Source organism: Ostrea edulis, chromosome 5 (assembly GCF_947568905.1).
Source record: "Ostrea edulis chromosome 5, xbOstEdul1.1, whole genome shotgun sequence".
Lineage (NCBI taxonomy): Eukaryota > Metazoa > Mollusca > Bivalvia > Ostreida > Ostreidae > Ostrea > Ostrea edulis.
The window spans coordinates 71,369,554-71,388,119 of record NC_079168.1 but is presented as its reverse complement, the minus strand read 5'-3'; the positions used below and the strand labels follow the sequence as shown (position 1 = coordinate 71,388,119).

The 18,566-nt window shown below is 34.4% G+C and overlaps 1 protein-coding gene and 1 long non-coding RNA gene across 2 annotated transcripts; one reads left to right on the top strand and one right to left on the bottom strand.

The window, feature by feature from the left end:
* Nucleotides 1-2,665: 2,665 nt before the first annotated feature.
* On the top strand, nucleotides 2,666-8,988 carry LOC125652398 (hillarin-like). Its single transcript, XM_056165416.1, has 7 exons — nucleotides 2,666-3,133; nucleotides 3,293-3,495; nucleotides 5,195-6,099; nucleotides 6,261-6,426; nucleotides 7,376-7,656; nucleotides 8,338-8,523; nucleotides 8,667-8,988. The coding sequence occupies exons 1-7, from the start codon at nucleotides 2,964-2,966 to the stop codon at nucleotides 8,868-8,870; spliced, it is 2,115 nt and encodes a 704-aa protein (XP_056021391.1). The 5' UTR covers nucleotides 2,666-2,963; the 3' UTR covers nucleotides 8,871-8,988.
* A 2,065-nt stretch (nucleotides 8,989-11,053) lies between these two features.
* On the bottom strand, nucleotides 11,054-17,542 carry LOC130054744 (uncharacterized). The gene is made up of 3 exons (XR_008803053.1): nucleotides 17,135-17,542; nucleotides 11,828-11,915; nucleotides 11,054-11,174 (listed from the first exon to the last, which is right to left on the bottom strand). It is a non-coding gene; the product is annotated as an uncharacterized LOC130054744 (long non-coding RNA).
* Nucleotides 17,543-18,566: the final 1,024 nt, after the last annotated feature.

Sequence of the window (18,566 nt, the reverse complement as noted above, 5' to 3'; positions counted from 1 at the left end):
AAGCGCCGACCATAGGTCTAAATTTACAGCCCTTCACCAGCAATGATGACGTCCTCCATTGATGACATCTCCATGTGAGTGAAACATTCTCGAGTAGGACGTTAAACAATAAAACAACCAACGGTTCAACTAGGTTGTACAAGCCTGTTTTGCATCTCTTTGTGGACGTTGTAGTCCTATGGTATAAGTAAACACTAATTTAGATATGTATGAAGTTTGTATGAAAATGCATATCGTCATGCCAAAGGGTTACTTTGATGGTCCACGTGACCTAGTTGTTTAGATACACATATGCATGCTCGCAGCACATGCTTAAAGGGGACATGGACACGATTTGATCTGAAAAATTTCAAATTTTATATTTCCATTTTGAGTGTTTTGAAATGCTTCACTAAGATATTTTTTAATGGTCATAAAAAATTTGAGTGGACAGTTTGTCGATGTACATGGGAGATACAGAGCTCACAATTCTTTGTTATTTAAACAAGGCTCGTGTCCTGTTTTTGTTTACATATAAGTTAGATATAACAGTAAAAAGTTAGTGTAAAGCAGAATTTTCAATTTACAAGTTAACTCTAAACATGATTTAATAGTTTTCTAGTGTTTTAGCACATCTCATTCTGTTTTAAAACATGCTATTTTTCTATCAAGCAATCTATAAACAAAAAACAGGGCACGAGCCTTGTTTACATAACAAAGAATTGTGAGTGATGTATCTCACTTGTAACTAAAAAAAATTGATATTCAAATTTTGGTTGACCATTAGAAATACGTTAGTTAAGCACCGAAAACAATGAAAATGGAAAAATGATAAAATTAATAAAAATATTTAATAAATATATTAATCAATATTATATATAAATAATATAATTAACTAATATAATATTAATATTGATAAATATTTATAAAATTAATAAAATAAGATTTTCAGCTCAGCCGAGTCCATGCCCTTTAAAGTAATTTGGGTATTATAGTTAAGTAAACGTATAGTTTTAAGTATAATTAATATGACTGTAGTGTTTGAAATGATTAAACAGCTTTTATTGTAAAAGTATGGAAGGCCCACTAGTATCATTGTAAAAGTCAGTATTAAGATTTCTAACCCATTTCAGTCATATTTCTAAATCAAATATATACTGAGTATATTTGAGATTGTGTGAACAAAACTAGTTTTGTTTTGATTATACTTTTTACGACTAGTTGCCGAATAAACTCTTAAATATACGTTGAGAGTCAATACCGTAAAAAGACTGGAAATTCACAATGCAGTGAGTTTCAATGATGTTTCTTACAGATGTCAATTGCTTTAGCCTTTGTAACATTGACAAAAGATTTAGCTCAAGCTACCGGTATTGATTTGGAAAAAGTTTTTGCCGGATGTTGTCTTCTTACAACCACTGTATAATTCTTCATCCCGGATTACTATCTTCCTCAAAGACGCTGACAATGAAGTGCGAGTCCACTCTCGGGCCCTCGGGATCTTTGATGTATAAATATTTTATAGCAAGACCTTTCGTTTCATACCATCATCTATGTGACCTTAAAGGACCTCTTGTTTGTTTGTTTGTTTCTATGTTGTATTACGCCCCTTCCAAATTAGTTCAGTCAAAAATGCCACAAATGTTGACTTGTACAAGACTACAACATGGCGAGTTCTTTATCGTGCCAAAAAGACCCCGGTCATCCAAAAGATACATTAGTGAACAGAAAAAACCCATACAAACAAAACAAATCAACATGACACTAATAATATCTTCTGGAATCTAAGGTCAAATGTGATACCGGATCTACATTTATGGTATCACAGAGTTCGGCCCCAAACGGGCTTAGCTCCTGTGGTACAGGAGATAGAATGCACAATAAAATTACATGTAATTGTCGCCAATATGAGTGAAACCCGGACATTTTTATACATGTACATAATTCAAGGAGCACAACCAAATCCATATTAGTTTCCAAATCATTCTTTTTTTTTTTTCCAAAATGCATTTGTGCACAGTATCTAGCACATTGTTCATAAAATCACCATCCAGTCTCAACCGGAAGATGGAGATTCATTTTATACGTATTATATTGTAATGTTGTACTACAGTTAGAGTTTCTACTTTTTTGGAGGCCACGCTCTTAGAAGAAAATAACAAAATACAAATTGTTTCTAATCAAAATGACATTTGAATTCATAGATCAAATGAAGGTAAGCAGAATTAGAGTTTTAACAGTCATACATGTAGTTATCACAACATTAGCATAAAAAACTATAAAATTTCAGGGGGAGGGGTTGTAGCCCAAGTTTGTACCTCTTACGTCCCCAAAGGGAGTTAAATACCACAAAGTGGCAAAAATTACCATATTTGTAAAACTAAATATTCAACCAAAGGCGGTGCAACTCCCGTAAATCCTTCTAAAAATTATAGAATATAGGAAATAATCATAATATGCCTACAGTTCGCACAGATACAGTTATAGACTTACTACTATCATTACAATACATCTACAGACGTCCGCAGAACAAATATATCAACAGGTTGTTAATCCAGAGTACTCAATATTATTTTGGTATATGCGGTAAATTTCAACCCCGTTTTACTTTCCCTCATTTCAAATATATCAGGAATTGGCGATTATAAATTCAAATCTAGATAGAAAGAAGCAAACAGTAAACAACCGACGTTTTAATTCAATATTGAGCTATGAATTTGCGCGAAAATAATGCGGGCTGAAAATTTCCCGTGTACAGTACATTGTCAAGTTTATAGTACATGTAGTATTAGAATTATGTATGTCTATATCAGATTAACATTTCTGAAACTGAAGATGGATACCCTCCACCTAAACCGGCAGTCAACAGAAAGTCGGACATTTTAAGAACTGCTGACATTGCAGAGGGTGACAAAAGAGCAAAAAAGGTTAATTTGGAAGATGCCACCACATTCGAAGATCTGGCCGAATTACTTACTAAAGGAATGACACGTGACGTCCAGCAGGTCCGTGCAATTTTCTCCTGGGTCGTCGGACAAAATGTCCGAGATATGAAATTTCCAACAGATGTTATACTGAATTCACCGATGGAAATTCTTAGACGCATGCAACAGGGAAAATCCTCATACACCACACTCTTTACCCTGCTTTGTCGGTAAGAACCTCGATTGTTGTATCGTTATCGTGTTATTCTAGATTTTCGTGCGCTTTGTATCCATATTCTTCCACCCCATGGTTCCTTCACTGCACTGGTTTATACCTAGTGTATCGTTAATTGAGTTTGAATATCAATGTTGCTTAATTCCAATTTCAGAGCGGCAAAGATCCCTTGCACAATTATTCAGGGTTTCGCCAAGAGCGCAGGGTATGATGTCGGTCAAAAAGAACTAGGAAACCTCCGCAACATGTGGAATGCTGTTTACATCAATGGCGGCTGGCGTTTTGTATTTCCGCTATGGGCATGCCGTGTAGTGGTGGGACACAACTCAGGAAAATGGACTCTTGTGGAGGCAAAAGGTCATCTATCTTAATTAAACATTGTGTCGACTTTATTAGCTCATCTGAGCTGAAAGCTCAACTGAGCTTTTCTGATAGCCTGCTGTCCTTCGTATGTCTGTTTGTCTGTAAACTTTCTACATTTTCGACTTCTCCTCTAGAACCACTGGACCAATTTCAACCAAACTTTGCAAAAAGCATTCTTGGGTTTAGGGTTTTCAAGTGTTTTCAAATGAAGAGCCATGTCTCTTTCAAAGGGGAGATAATCACAAAAATAGGGTGAGGGTCATTAAAAATGTTTCTTCGCAAGAACCATTAGACCCAAAGAGCTGAAATTTACATGAAAACTTCCTGACATAGTGGAGATTCTAGTTTGTTAAATCATGCCCCTGGGGGGGGATGGGGCCATAATAGGGGATCAAAGTTTTACATACAAATAAATAGGGAAATCTTTAAAAATCTTGTTCTCAAGAACCACTGGGCCAGGAAAGTAGATTTACATGAAAGCTTCTTGACATTGTGCAGATTCAAGTTTGTAAAATCATGGCCCCTGGGAGTAGAATGGGGCCACAAATAGGGGATCAAATGTTTGCATACAAATATTTAAGGAAAATCATCAAAAACTTCTTCTCAGAACCACTGGACCATAAAAGTTTATATTTACATTAAAGCTTCCTGACATAGTGCAGATTCAAGTTTGCAAAAAATCATGTCCCCCGGGAGTAAGTTGGGGTCACAATAGGGATCAAAGTTTTACATACATATATTAGGGGTGAAACGATACAGTACCTTCTCGATTCGATTTTCGATACTTTAGTCTGGATTCGATGATTTTCAATTAGATGCATTAGCATGTACCAAATTCTTCAAAGAGTACTTACTAAATGTTTGAAACTTTCCTTTTGAACCACAGAATACGGCCGCATGTCACTGGCAATGAAATATCCGATGACCTTGGTAATCGCCTGTGCCCGGGGGTGATCTTTCCCGAAGTTTCCTCTGAAAACACCTGTAAGACGCAATTGTCTACTTGCCGATCTCTGCGTTTTCTGAGAATTAGCATCTTTACTCGTACCAGCTTTTTTGGGATTCTCGACGCTCATCGTCAGTTCCGCTTGTTACCGTCACGTTGGAAAAGTAACTTTAGTAAGTTTTGATCCATGAATGTCATGCTTCCTTTGCAAATCTGATGTGAGATTCGTAGTACGTCTCGTTTTCACGGCTACATCTTTCAAACATATTTGACACGTTGCCACAGTTTTATCACTTGTTCTAAATCCGAAGTGTCGACATACCCACGATTTATACATTGGAGGTGCATTTTTCAACGCCACTATGTCCATTTTGATACAATAAAGTCTACTTGTACGTTGATTGGGCAATCTTCAAGTCCATTGGCCAATCAGAAGCCGTGTTATTAAAAACCCTGTGTGCTATAGTTTTAGAACCGTATCGAACCGAAACAGACCCGAAATAAATCAAACATCGAATCGAGACCACTACATCGCGATTCGGCTGCATCGCGATGTATCTTTCACTCCTAGCATATATGTAGGGAAATATGGGCCAAGGTGACTCAGATGAGCGATGCTGCCCATGGGCCTCTTGTTATGATTCTTATGTACATTTTCTTTGGTAAGCTTTAAGCTGTTGATATTTTTCAAGCATAGAGTGTTAAATCTTGTATGTACCTACATAATGGACCTGTCTATATATGAAGGTGAGGGTGTTCGTGAGAAGATGCCAGCCTCCACTGGAGAGAGCGTGAGTATACTTAATGACTATTACTTTCTACCTGACCCGGAGGAGTTCGTTTACCGGTGTTTCCCTGACAACTCCGAGTGGCAGCTTATGAGAAACCCTATTTCAAAGGAGGAGTTTCTAGAGATGCCCTACTGCAGACCTTCCTTTTTTGAATATAAAATGAAAATTTTGAGTACACCAAAATGTGTTCTGAATTCTGAGGACGGAATGTGTAATATTTCCATGAAAAGCTCCATCATTGATGACATCATGTTAACATATGAACTCTTCTATAATGACGAGGAGTCAGATGCACCGATTTCCTCCGAAAGCCAGTTGGATAAGTATGTCGCTGTGCTACACCAGAATGGTAAAGTGTTGTTCAGTGTTCGGTTTCCATGTCCAGGGATTTATAAAATTGACATTCATGGAATTTTGAAAGGGGACGATATGTCTTGGGTGTGTTCATTCAAGCTTGTATGCAAAAACGCGAGGCACGACATCAAACCTTTCCCGTGCAATCCGGATGTCGGTTTTGGTCCAAATCTTATAACTGATCTCGCCGGATTGAAGCCTGAAACACATCTCGACAGTGTTATTGGTTTCCACAGTAAAAGAGAAACGGAAATAAAATTTACAATGACGAAAACGATGCAAGTACAAAGTAGACTAGTTCACCATGCCATGGATAGTCAGCAGCTAAGGAGTTTTGTTTCACAGCGGATAGTTGGAAATCAGCTTTGTATCATACTAGCAATTTCACAAAAAGGGGAGTATGGTCTACAGATAAAGACAAAGGGAAAGGAAGACAAGGAATTTCAAAATGTCTGTAATTATTTACTAGAAGCGAAAGAAGGAGGAAGAAAACAACGAAGTTACGAGGTATTTTTTCTCAATCGAACCATATTAACATTTTACTTCTTTTTATATTCATATTTTGGGTAATTATGTCTTAACCGCATTTTGTGGTATTGTTTTCTTACCACCAACTTAAATGCACACAATTATATATGTAGATAAAACTATTGATGATTTTTTGACAGACAGCTTTAGAGAAGAGAGCCAGGGTTCAACTACAGGGTTCTCTACAATCAAAAGATCCGGTTGTTATTCAGCGAGCCATAAATAAGTTTGCACAGTTTGACTTGGACGACAAAGGGGAGATAAAAAGAGCTCAAGATAAAATTCAATACTTTCAGCTATCGAAAGGTTTGTTGAGTAATAAACTGAGAATATGGAGAGAGAGATAATGATTGCCTACTTACTTCCGTTTTGCTGGTTTTTAAAATTTATTTCTTTACAAGTATTCGTTGATTGGCAATGCATATACTGCAGGCATAAGTTTGACCACGGGATCGTAATTCCGCGATTTAATTGCTACTTTCAGTTTATTCAACGGGATCACGATTTACAGTTTCAGTTTAGTCTGCCGGGTCATAATTTCACGATTTACAGTTAGTTTGATCCGAAGGGTCATAATGTGGCATATTTGTACCTGCGTGATGAAAGTAATTATTTTCGTTTCAACAAGTGTACATTGTATTTCAATTTATCATTACCACAACCAATGGGGGATCTGCCGATCGCCTTGAACAGTCGTGAATTGTACATGCACCATATAAAGATTGTATTCATGAACGGTATTTATCGTCCCTTACAAAATACATTATGTATTTTAATTTTATTTTAGGCTTTTAAATATACTCCCGTGCATTAAAGTTAGCAAGATCAAAGCAGTTTAGTCATTGCGTGCACTGGGATATCTATAACAGTATTAGTGTTTATCACACCTTGTGAAATATTTAAAGTTTGAAACGAACTAAACACGTTTTCATTAGGGTGTAGTAATTATCCCGGCTTTGGTCAAGGTCATGAATTTTATGAAACATATATAGACAAGGTCAATTGTTATGTTAGGACACAAAAACACAAACATGTTCATGATGATAAGACTAGGCTACATAGCGTTTCACAAAACGTCTTATTGACTGCATGTACGAGTAAATATCCGTATTTCATGGCGAAGGCATACTAAGACATATATTAGGGCGCATAAACATTTCCTCTTACTGTAAGATTTGCACGGAAAATAAAGGTAGAGCTAGGCAGCTTAATGTATTTTTCGTTGCATTATGTAAGTGGTAATTTGATGTGGTAGAACTAAGAGACAGTGTCAACAGAAGGAACCTCTCTGCATTGGAGAACAGTATCTATGATGCAAAGTCTTCTAAATTCCAAAACAAGCTGCAATCGCTCATCCAAAAAGCAGAAGATGTGTTGGCAGATCTAAGAAAGACGAAGAAGTACGCACACGGAATTCTGGAAATGAATCAAGTCACCATCTCGGAGCTACGTAACTACAAATCACCGAAACCAATCGTACACGACGTAATGAAAGCCACCTTCACGTTATTAGGAGAGAGGCAGGAAATGTTGGAGGTATATGTATATATATATATATATATATATATATATAGAGAGAGAGAGAGAGAGAGAGAGAGAGAGAGAGAGACTTAGTAAAAATTATTATTTGAATAAATGGACTACTGTAACAATTTCGCATCTATTTACAAAATATGTCGGAATTGTAGACAATTACCAAACGCTACCGGTTAACGTTTTTTATGTCATAAAGGACTCGTTTAATTGACGTCACAACAAAGACGTTACTAAACAATTTTTGTATATTTGAACTGCCTGATGAATCATGTAGATATGACGAAAGCGCTGCAGTAAATTATTGCTTTTATGGAATGTGTCATTCTGATTTTCATTACTTATATATATATATATATATATATATATATATATATATATATATATATTAAAAGAAATAGAATAAACAGTACACAAAGTTAAAAATTTAACGCAAGCGCTTTCATTTTATAATCCTCAGGCGTTAAATTTTTAACTTTGTGTACTGTTTATTCTATTTCTTTTAATATTTTATACCGGACACTGTGATTTTTTTTTAAAAACACAATTTGGATATATATATATATATATATATATATATATATATATATAATTATATATATATAAAATAAAAAACAGTGTACATATCTTTTTTCTGAATGTGGTATCTACAGGTAAGTTTAGAATTTATTGTGTGTATTGAAGGATTGGATGGATATTCAGTATTTGATGTGGAGATCTGGGAAAAAGGCTCTGATAACCCTGGTTAGGAAATTTGATAAGGTAAACATCGAGGAAAACTCTATCAACATGGCGGCACATATTTTGAAACCGTATAACGAGGATATGGCGCACGCAACCAGCGCCGGATGCGGTACTTTTTATATTTGGGTACGTGAACAGTCAGCATGTGTTGCATGTGCATAGTATCACTTATTTCGCTAATGGATTTGGATAGAAAAGAGCTTTCTATGCAATAATTTAATGGTGAGAAACCGATGAGTACTAGTACATGTATCTTTTTGAATTTGCAGGCAAATAACATTGTATCAGATTTTACGAAAGGTCAGCCTTATGACACACGACATGAAACACCACAAAGTCTCAAGGAAAAGCCTCTAAAAGAAACATCATCGGCTTTGGATCCCTACAGCGAGAGTGCAGACAGGGATGACGATGTGGTTGATGATCACGGAGAGATTGGTCAGTACAGTGACCAATACCATCATCCAAATTAAAGAAAATAATAACAACCAGCTTATAGTCATTTCTTGTGATACACGCAAGGAAATATTTGATTGAACAGTTTCTGTATAACTCACACTCCTAAACTGAATAAAACAGTTGCGTCAAGCGAAAAGGGTCCTTCGTGACATGCTTAGAATAACGTAACAATCGATCGAAGAAGTAACATTGTTACAGCAGACAGTTGCCGGAAAAAAGATGTGAACGCGGGAAAAAAAATTAGCAGAGAAATTACCAGCAAACGCTGTCATGTCATGGATATGCAGGTGTATTATATTTAGCTTAATGACTCACATGTGTCCCCATAAATTATCCGTTTTCTTCATGGAAGGTAGCATTTGCCTAGTCTGGCTCTAAATTATTCTTACGCAACAAGGAGTCTACTGTAAGCAGCTTGTGTACATAGGCCTATAAGTGACATGGTGCAAATAATAAATCTAATGTAAACAATGTACAAACCACAGTCGGTTATGATGGGAAGGAAACTAAAATTACTTGTAATAAGTCTTGTATTGATGTTTACAAACAGACGATCTGTGCACCGAAATAATCAAATTCTATCAAAATGTAAGGATGTCCTACATTTGAAATAAAATTTCTATTGAAAAGTGAAGATATCGAAGATTTATCAATCTCGAACATGCCATAAAGAATTCTAAATTGAGATAAGGGCAACATGGGCAATTGAACACACCAGAGGTGGGATCTGGTGCCTAGGAAGAGTAAACATCTTCTTTTGACCGGTCGCACCCGCCATTAGCTCTATATATTGTTCAGGTAAACGAAATAACTCGTAGTCAAAATAAGTATGTAAAGAACAGTCTTACATTTGGTATGATAACGTCAGCCAACATTCGACCCAATGACAGATTGTAATTGCAAATTAGATCTTTACAACGACCAAAGAATCTGTGATTTGCTGACTTTAAACGAAATTGTTTGAAACCTTTTTAAAACATCAGTTCATTTGCCAGTAGCCTGTCTCGATTTAAAAATGATTATACGCAGAACATGTTTTTGCGTATCGAATCAGTTGGGACTCATAAATCCCATTTGCAGGTGATAATGGAATGCATTGTATATAGATATGAAACATCTTGACAATGGAGAAGATGCGATCCTTCCATTTGTCATAAAACTGAGTTGGTAGATTGCCGTTAACGTCTGTGTTCAGTAAATGAAAATATGAAGATAACGAACAGTGATCAATCTCATAATTCTAACAAACAATACAAAATTAAGAGTAGGACAAACATGGACTCCTGGACACATGAGAGGTGAGATCAGGTAAATATACAAATATGAAGACGATATGGAAGACAGGTGTCTTTATTTCGAGATCACTGGGATATATCGAATCAACATATGAGTGAAAATGACTATTGTTAATAGATAAAACGTCGTCGATGAAAGATGAAGATAACGAACAGTGATCAATCTCATAACTCCTATCAGTAGTACAAAATAGATAGTTGGGCAAACACGGACCTCTGGACACGCCAGAGGTGAGATCAGGTTCCTATGAGGAATTAGCATCCCCTGTCGACCGGTTACACCCACCGTGAGCCCTATATCCTGATCAGGTAAACGGATGTATTCAAATGTTGAGCTGAGGGTCACAGCAAGTTTTTTTTGGTGCCATGCAGAAAGCTTTTGAACACATTCTTCCTCACAAAACAGGTTATCTAATAAAAAATTACAATTATGCCAATGGGAATTCCAACAGACTGTCGGAAGACCTGATCATTAAAGATTAAGGATGTATGGGACTGACATCAGAGTAATTAAAAAATCCTAAAAATGAGTGAAATAGATAGTATTGTACTCATTTTATCGAAAAAAGACATTTTTTAGATAGGTTCGTGAGTTCGTTTCCATGGTAACGAACATCAAAGATACCCTTGCTGGAGACATTATAATTGACTGAAATTTACTATTTGTCTAAAAAGGGGTATGGAACTGACATCAGAGCAGTGAAAAAATTCCTAAAGTGATTAAAGTAATTAGCATTAGTTTTAATTTAACAGAAAAATTCATTTCTAAATAGGTCTTTGAGTTCGTTACCATGGTAACCATCATCAAACATATCCTTGCTGGAGACATCATATTTAGAACCTGTAGAGAACCCGGAAGTGTATGGCTGACATCAGAATAATTAAAAAATTCTAAAATTGAATGAAATGGATAGCATTATATTTATTTTATCAGAAAAAGACATTTTTGACATAGGTCCGTGAGTTCGTTTCCATGGTAACCGTCATCAAACATATCCTTGCTGGAGACATCATGTTCAAAACCTGTAAACAAAAAATGGAAAGGTATGACTGACATGAGAATAATTTAAAAATTCTAAAATTGAGTGATATGGATAGCATTATGTCTATTCTATCAGAAAATGACATTTTTGGCATAGGTCTGTGAGATCGTTCCCATGGTAACCATCATCAAACATATCCTTGCTGGAGACATCATATTTAAAACCTGTAGAGAACCCGGAAGTGTATGGCTGACATAAGAATAATTAAAAAATTCTAAAATTAAGTGAAATGGATAGCATTATGTCTATTCTATCAGAAAAAGACATTTTTGACATAGGTCTGTGAGATCGTTACCATGGTAACCATCATCAAACATATCCTTGCTGGAGACATCATATTTAAAACCTGTAGAGAACCCGGAAGTGTATGGCTGACATAAGAATAATTAAAAAATTCTAAAATTAAGTGAAATGGATAGCATTATGTCTATTCTATCAGAAAAAGACATTTTTGACATAGGTCTGTGAGATCGTTACCATGGTAACCATCATCAAACATATCCTTGCTGGAGACATCATGTTTAAAACCTGTAAAAAAAAAACACCAAAAAACGGAAGGGTATGACTAATTTAAAAATTCTAAAACTGATTGAAATGGGTACCACTATATTTAATTTACCAAACAAAACCCACCTGTTTTGACATACATGTTGGTCTGTGAGTTCGTTTCCATGGTAACAATCGTCAAACATATCCATACTGGAGACATTATATTCAAAACCTGTGAAAAATATACACGTAAGGTTGACATCAGAATAATTAAAAAATTCCAAAAATTACGTGAAATGGATAGCATTATATATATTTACTATTAAATAAATATATATATTAAATATAATAAATATTTATATAATATAACTATTGCTTTATGAAGGAGCTTTTTAAAGATTTGTTCCCTATATATTCAGATATAAAACTTTGATCCCCTATTGTAACCCCATCCTACCCCCCAGGAGCCATGGTTTCAACAAACTTTAATCTGCACTATGTCAGGAAGCTGCCATGAACATTTGAACTTTCCTTGCCCAACAGTTCTTGAGAAGATTTTTAATTGACTCTTTTCTCTTTTATACCTTTAAAGGTAGCATGGCCCTTCATTGCATGAAATTGGCCTGCTTGTTCTGGAAGTATTGTACTGGAGATTGATTGATTGAATATTGTTTTACGTCCCTCTCGAGAATATTTCACTCATATGGAGATGTCACCAATGCCGGTGAAGGGCTGCAAAATTTAGGCCTATGCTCGGTGCTTAGGGCCATTGAGCAGGGAGGGATCTATCTCGTGCCACATCTGCTGTGACACGGGACCTCGGTTTTTGCAGTCTCATCCGAAGGACCGCCCCATTTAGTCGCCTCTTGCGACAAGCAAGAGGGTACTGAGGATCTATTCCAACACAGATCCCCACAGGATTTTTGTGGAGAATTTTTTATAAATTTGTCAATATATATCTACTATTTCGCTATTATCTCCCCTTGGAGCAGGGTGTTACCCTTCATTTCATCAAACTTAACTTGCCTCGACCTAAGGATGCTTTTTGCCAAGTTTGTTTGAAATTGGCCAAGTGGTTCTGGAGAAGAAGTCGAAAATGTGAAAAGTTTACAGACAGTCAGACGATAGACAACGGGTGATCAGAAATGCTCACTTGAGCTAAAAATGAGTTGCATTTCTTTATAAAATCATATCAAAGATAAAAATTCTGCAATCTAAAGTAAAATCAAAATTCCATTTGTAACTAGTTCTAATTGTAACTGGGACCATTACATATGTTCCCCAAACCAGTTAAAAAGTAAAGTCATTGTAAACCTATAGCAAAAATCATTTTATTTTAGCCTTTAATTACATGTAGTACGTTTACTATGATTTACTATGGTCATTTCAGTGCAAAGAAATAAAAGAAAGCAATGCACGTGCATACACGCACACACGAGTATGATTCCGTACTTTTGTTGATGTCATTCTAGTACAGGCCTTTCTATCATATACCCACAGAAAGAATTTCTTAATGTTTGCATCAAATACAAGAAAGTTATAGTGATTTTAAAATCATCCAATCAGAAATCAGCACACGTGCGTGCACGTGCTGACCAGTAATTTTAACCACAGCAATTTGTAAGGAGTACAAAGACACACCTAAAACCTCAAAATCAAAAGAATTTGATGAAAAACAAAACCATTATCGTCCTTCAAAAAGTTAACTTTTGAAATATGATGCATGTGCATGCACGTTTGCGTTGGCATTTTTTGTTACACCAATATATAGATACACATATCATCTACCTATGAAGTGAATATCAACTCATTCGCTTCATTAATAAGAGAATTACAGATGTTTTAGTACATGTATTATCCAATCAAAAAGAAGCGCACGTGCATGCACGTACAGATTGGTAATTTTGACAATGCAGATCAGTTAAGGATCTCAATATCTACCTATGATATGCATATCAAACCATTTGAATGAGCAACAAAAAAGTTACACTGATTACAAAATTCGTGTACGAAAAATGTGATGCATGTGCATGCACGCGCGTGCAGACAACACGACTATCATTTTGCGTATATACAAATAATATACTATCATCCTAACAAGGTTTCATGTTGATTCCTTGTGAATTCTGATTTTCAATTTTTTTGTACCAAAATTGCAATGCACGTACGTGCGCGTACATGCACATGCAGACAAATTACTATTGTTTAGTTTTGTGTTTGCATCCCACACTCTTCCATGTTTCTTTCCTGTGGGTGCATTGTTCAAATATTGACAACATGTATTTGAACAATTTTAGGTATCTATTAAAAGAATCAATAAATTATATACATGTAGTTGTGTATGTATAACTTAAAATAAGACATAAAATTGTAATGAAGTATGTGCCCCTATGATATATATTAATAGAATAAATAAACAATATTAAATTTTACAATGAATATCATAAGTATTCAAGATTATTACTTTAAAGGTTATTTTGTATGCAGGGTCCTGTATAAAAACTTATTACTAAGTATAAATTTTGTAGTAAGTTTTCTGGTTATTGGGTCAATGGCAGAGTCAACATACAGAATTTGATCCATGGTTGTTGAGTGTCCATCATGTTTAGGGACGAAATCAAAAGACCAATGTCAGGAAAAAAATTTAAATTCAAATAGTTGGGGGCCTCAGGGGGAGTAAAAACTCAAATAAGTTTTTGTCATCCAACATCGATTTCACTTTAGTGGAAAAAAGACAAGTGGCTGTTAAAAACCACATAATAATATATTGCATTTTACCGGTAATGAACATTAAATATTTTAAATGTACACTTTAATTTGTGAATAAACAGAAGTAAAAGTATAACAGTATTATATATACTCGCATGTTTTTACTTGTTAATCGATTAGTTTCAACATTCATAATATTTAGATTTAAGGGGAGTGGGGTGTGATTTCGTGAAAACTATGTAAAACGTATACGGTACCAATTTTGATGTGAATTTAGTTTTTTGTCAGACATTGAACTTTTGATTTCGCCATTGCCCCTTAACGTGTTAAATGATTTAAGAATTCCTCTCAAAACTTAGAGGTACACTTGCATCAAATATTTGATGTGTGTCTTGCCCAAACTGCATTTAGTATTAGGACTAACTTATTGACAGGTACAATTATATAAACCTAGATACATTGTACCTTAATGATAGCCAATAGTATATGATATAATGAAAAAGAGCCAAATTAATTCACTGAATCTAACTTTCAATTAAGCTCAATAAAATAATTAGTTAAGGGTACAAATTCAATATATGTGAAACAATAATGGACTTTCAATACTTTGATATAGTCTGTTAAATTGTGATATTGATTTATTACAGTTGAAAAATCAAAGGGTCTTATAAAAGGTACTATATTCACATCAAATACAAAATAATATTAATATGTATTAGTAAATAGTTCGAAATAGTTTCAATTTAAATTTTACATAATATCTCTTATTTAGAGAATTCAGAAAATCAAGTATTTTAATAAAAAGACCAGAAGGATATGAAAAGTTAAAAGCCTACCATTATATATTTATTTGCAAGAGTTATGTATTTGCATCAAAATATCTGTATCTATGATGTAACCCATGTTTCTTTTTTATGCACAAGTAACTTATTTTGGTGAGTGTATACTTATTCATGGTGGGCAGTATATACATGTAGGTATGTATGCATTTAAAAAAAACTAGAGTTCCTTGCAAAATTATGCATATAACAAAAACGTACATATTTATCATAATACCATGCTTGTCATTTTTTCATTATAGGACTTGGGCGATCTTTAATTTGCATATATATTTTAAAAACAAGCACAATTATCCAGCTAGCTTGACAATTCCCAAATATTGTTTACATGAAATAGATATAGAACAATTATATTTTACTCTCACATGGTATGTGTAACACATAAAAGGTGAATACAACTAGATTTCATCATTGAATCTGTCTACATGGTCTAGCTGACATTTAATAGTGGACACTTTGGTCTGAAGAAACTAGATAATACATTAGGTGAATAGAAAACTAATAATGTTAAATAAATTTCTTTAATGAAGCGTCTTGTTAAAAAAATATTTAGTGTTGTACATGTATAATAGTAGTGTCATAGTGTTGAAATTTTTGGGCTGAATTTAAACTTAAATGGCAGAAAATATCTAGCATCCATCTTCCTGCATGATCGAAAAAGGCCATGGTTACCTTACGATTTTATTGTAATCAGCTATCAATTAGTGTATTACTATTCCTTTGTAATAAAATTACTTTTTTTGTTACTCGGGGGGAGGGGAAGGGGGTATTTGAATTACTGAACTGAAAAACAATACTGATACATTAATGAACCTCGGCTATTTACATGAAGTGTTAATATTGGGGCCTAAGGAAGCTGAGTGACAATTCATATTCTTTTTATTGTTCAACACATTCATGCTGGCATAGAATTGCAGCATACTGTCATGAATGAGTCAACTTTCACATCTTACGCTAGGCCTATAACTCATTGAAAAATAACCTTTGTTTAAATCATAATTCTAAACTCATTTTTATGAAATCTAAAACATTTATCAAAAAACATTTGATCTGGACATAAATTCTATTCATGATTTCAAAAACTTTTAGCAACATTAGATGCAGAAAACATGCATGATTAATGAAATTTATCATTCCATTTCCTTATATTCCTTTGTAAGAGTGGAACACAATCATATAATATGTGTATGGCTGCAATGTTCAGGGGAAAAAATAAGACACTGAAACAAGATACTGGAGATATTTGTGCTGTTAATGGTGTAATGGTTACTATGAATTGAATCTTAATAAGTGGATGAAAATGATTTCAAAATCAATTATATAGTAAAATAAATAAAAGTTGACCCATTTATGGCATTATGCTGTATATTTTGCACAAAGTGAAAATAAATCAAAGCATGTCACTGGGTTTGTATAATTTGTATGTGGTGGTAGATTTTTATAGTGTCCTGTCTCTGTCTGTACTGCAAACATCAACTATTAAAGGAAGAAAAAATCTTACTCATCAATTTATGTAAAAGCAAAGATCAACCACTGATCTATTGTGTATATCCTAGCTTTATATGACCCCTCCTCCAACATATATTTATAGAGATGTATATTAAAATTTGACAAATACTTTAACATATTCATACTCAGATGCTTGTATCATACACTTTGTATGTTTGGCTAAATAATTTAGGTTGATCTAGATCTTCAAAGTCTATGAACAATCAGCTGACATTGACAATTTAATAAGCGCCGGTGATTTCATACCCTATTTCAATATTGTTTTCAAGCATCGATTTTCATGGAATTTTTGGGAAGATTTGCACTTGAACAATTTTGTTTTCTTCTTATTTGACGTACGTGCGTACTCGGCATTAATTTATTAACCTGTTAGTGTTAACAGTGATTGACAAACCTGAACACATGTCTTGCGTCTGCGATTGCAAATATAGATGATCCGGCGTCTGGTGTCTTGGTGAGGCAGCTTTCCATCGTCTTCTGTGGGTCAAAAAACCTTAATGTAACGCTGGATCGCTTTAGCTGACTGAAATCCGCGTTTCCCCCGCATTTCAATGTTTCAAAAGTCTCACTATGTTTACATTGCCGAAAAGTAATTAAAGTCGTAAAATTTACGCGATTTGTTTTTATTTCGAATATAATAATATTTTTGTCATAGTTTATGTAAAATATATCTATAGAATTAATTGCATTGTAGATATTATCTAACATACACTCAGAATCAAATAGGAGATGCGAACGACATAGGATTTATTTACGTCATTCGGAGTTGCGCGGTAATTTCAAAATCGTCAGTCCCGTACATCCTTAAATAGATATTGTCAATGAGGAACTCTAGCATCGTTTTAATATCAACTTCACAGTATTTGTGCTTGTGTTTAACAAAGTAATGACGATGATTGATTGATTAAATGTTGTTTAACGTCCCTCTCGAGAATCTTTCAATCATATGGAGACGTCACCACTGCCGGTGAAGGGCTGCAAAATTTAGGCCTATGCTCGGTGCTTACGGCTTTAGAGCAGGGAGGGATCTTTATCGTGCCACACCTGCTGAGATACGGGACCTCGGTTTTTGCGATCTCGTCCAAAGGACCGCCCCATTTAGTCGCCTCTTACAACAATCAAGGAGTACTGAGGACCTATTCTAACCTGGATCCCCACGCCCCAAGTAATGACGAAGCAATAGTCTATCTATAATATAATTAATCGAGAGGAATGGGGGTGTAATGTGTTCAAATGTCGTATAGTTTGATGCTTTTTCTTGTGGAAAAGTCTTGTGATTTCAAATTGAACGTTTGAGTTTTACACCACATTTTGCTGATGTTTCTCTTTCAGTTGTTTGATTTAATCAGTTCATCATGGATATTTAAAAACCATCATAATCTAAGTACATGAAAAAAATGTGTATAAGTGATATGTATATATATATATATATATATATATATATATATATATATATATAAATGTATATATATATATATATATATATATATATATATATATATATATATATATATATATACACTAGCAGAAAAAAGAAAATGTGCATTATCTAATATATGAAAAAATAATTTAAAAAAATAACAATGAACAAATTTTATTTTTTGTAATACTGTTAACAAATGTATTCATTACATAATCCATTAATGTTAACGTCGAATAACAATAACGTCAATTTCAGCACACTCGAACGACACTGGTATTCGAACTTGAATTAACAAAGTTAATTTCCATTTTATCCCAGACGTGTTCGATAAATCGATTGAAACAGCTGACCAAGGCAAGACATCGACATTCTGTTGAACAAAAAAGTCCCTGACTACACGTGC

Bases quoted from the DNA above. Each gene is read 5' to 3' on its own strand.
- LOC125652398 (XM_056165416.1), top strand. From the start codon at position 2,964: ATGACACGTGACGTCCAGCAGGTCCGTGCAATTTTCTCCTGGGTCGTC. The intron at 3,496-5,194 runs GTCATCTATCTT...CTATATATGAAG, and splicing joins GACTCTTGTGGAGGCAAAAG to GTGAGGGTGTTCGTGAGAAG. The intron at 6,427-7,375 runs GTTTGTTGAGTA...TTGATGTGGTAG, and splicing joins ATACTTTCAGCTATCGAAAG to AACTAAGAGACAGTGTCAAC.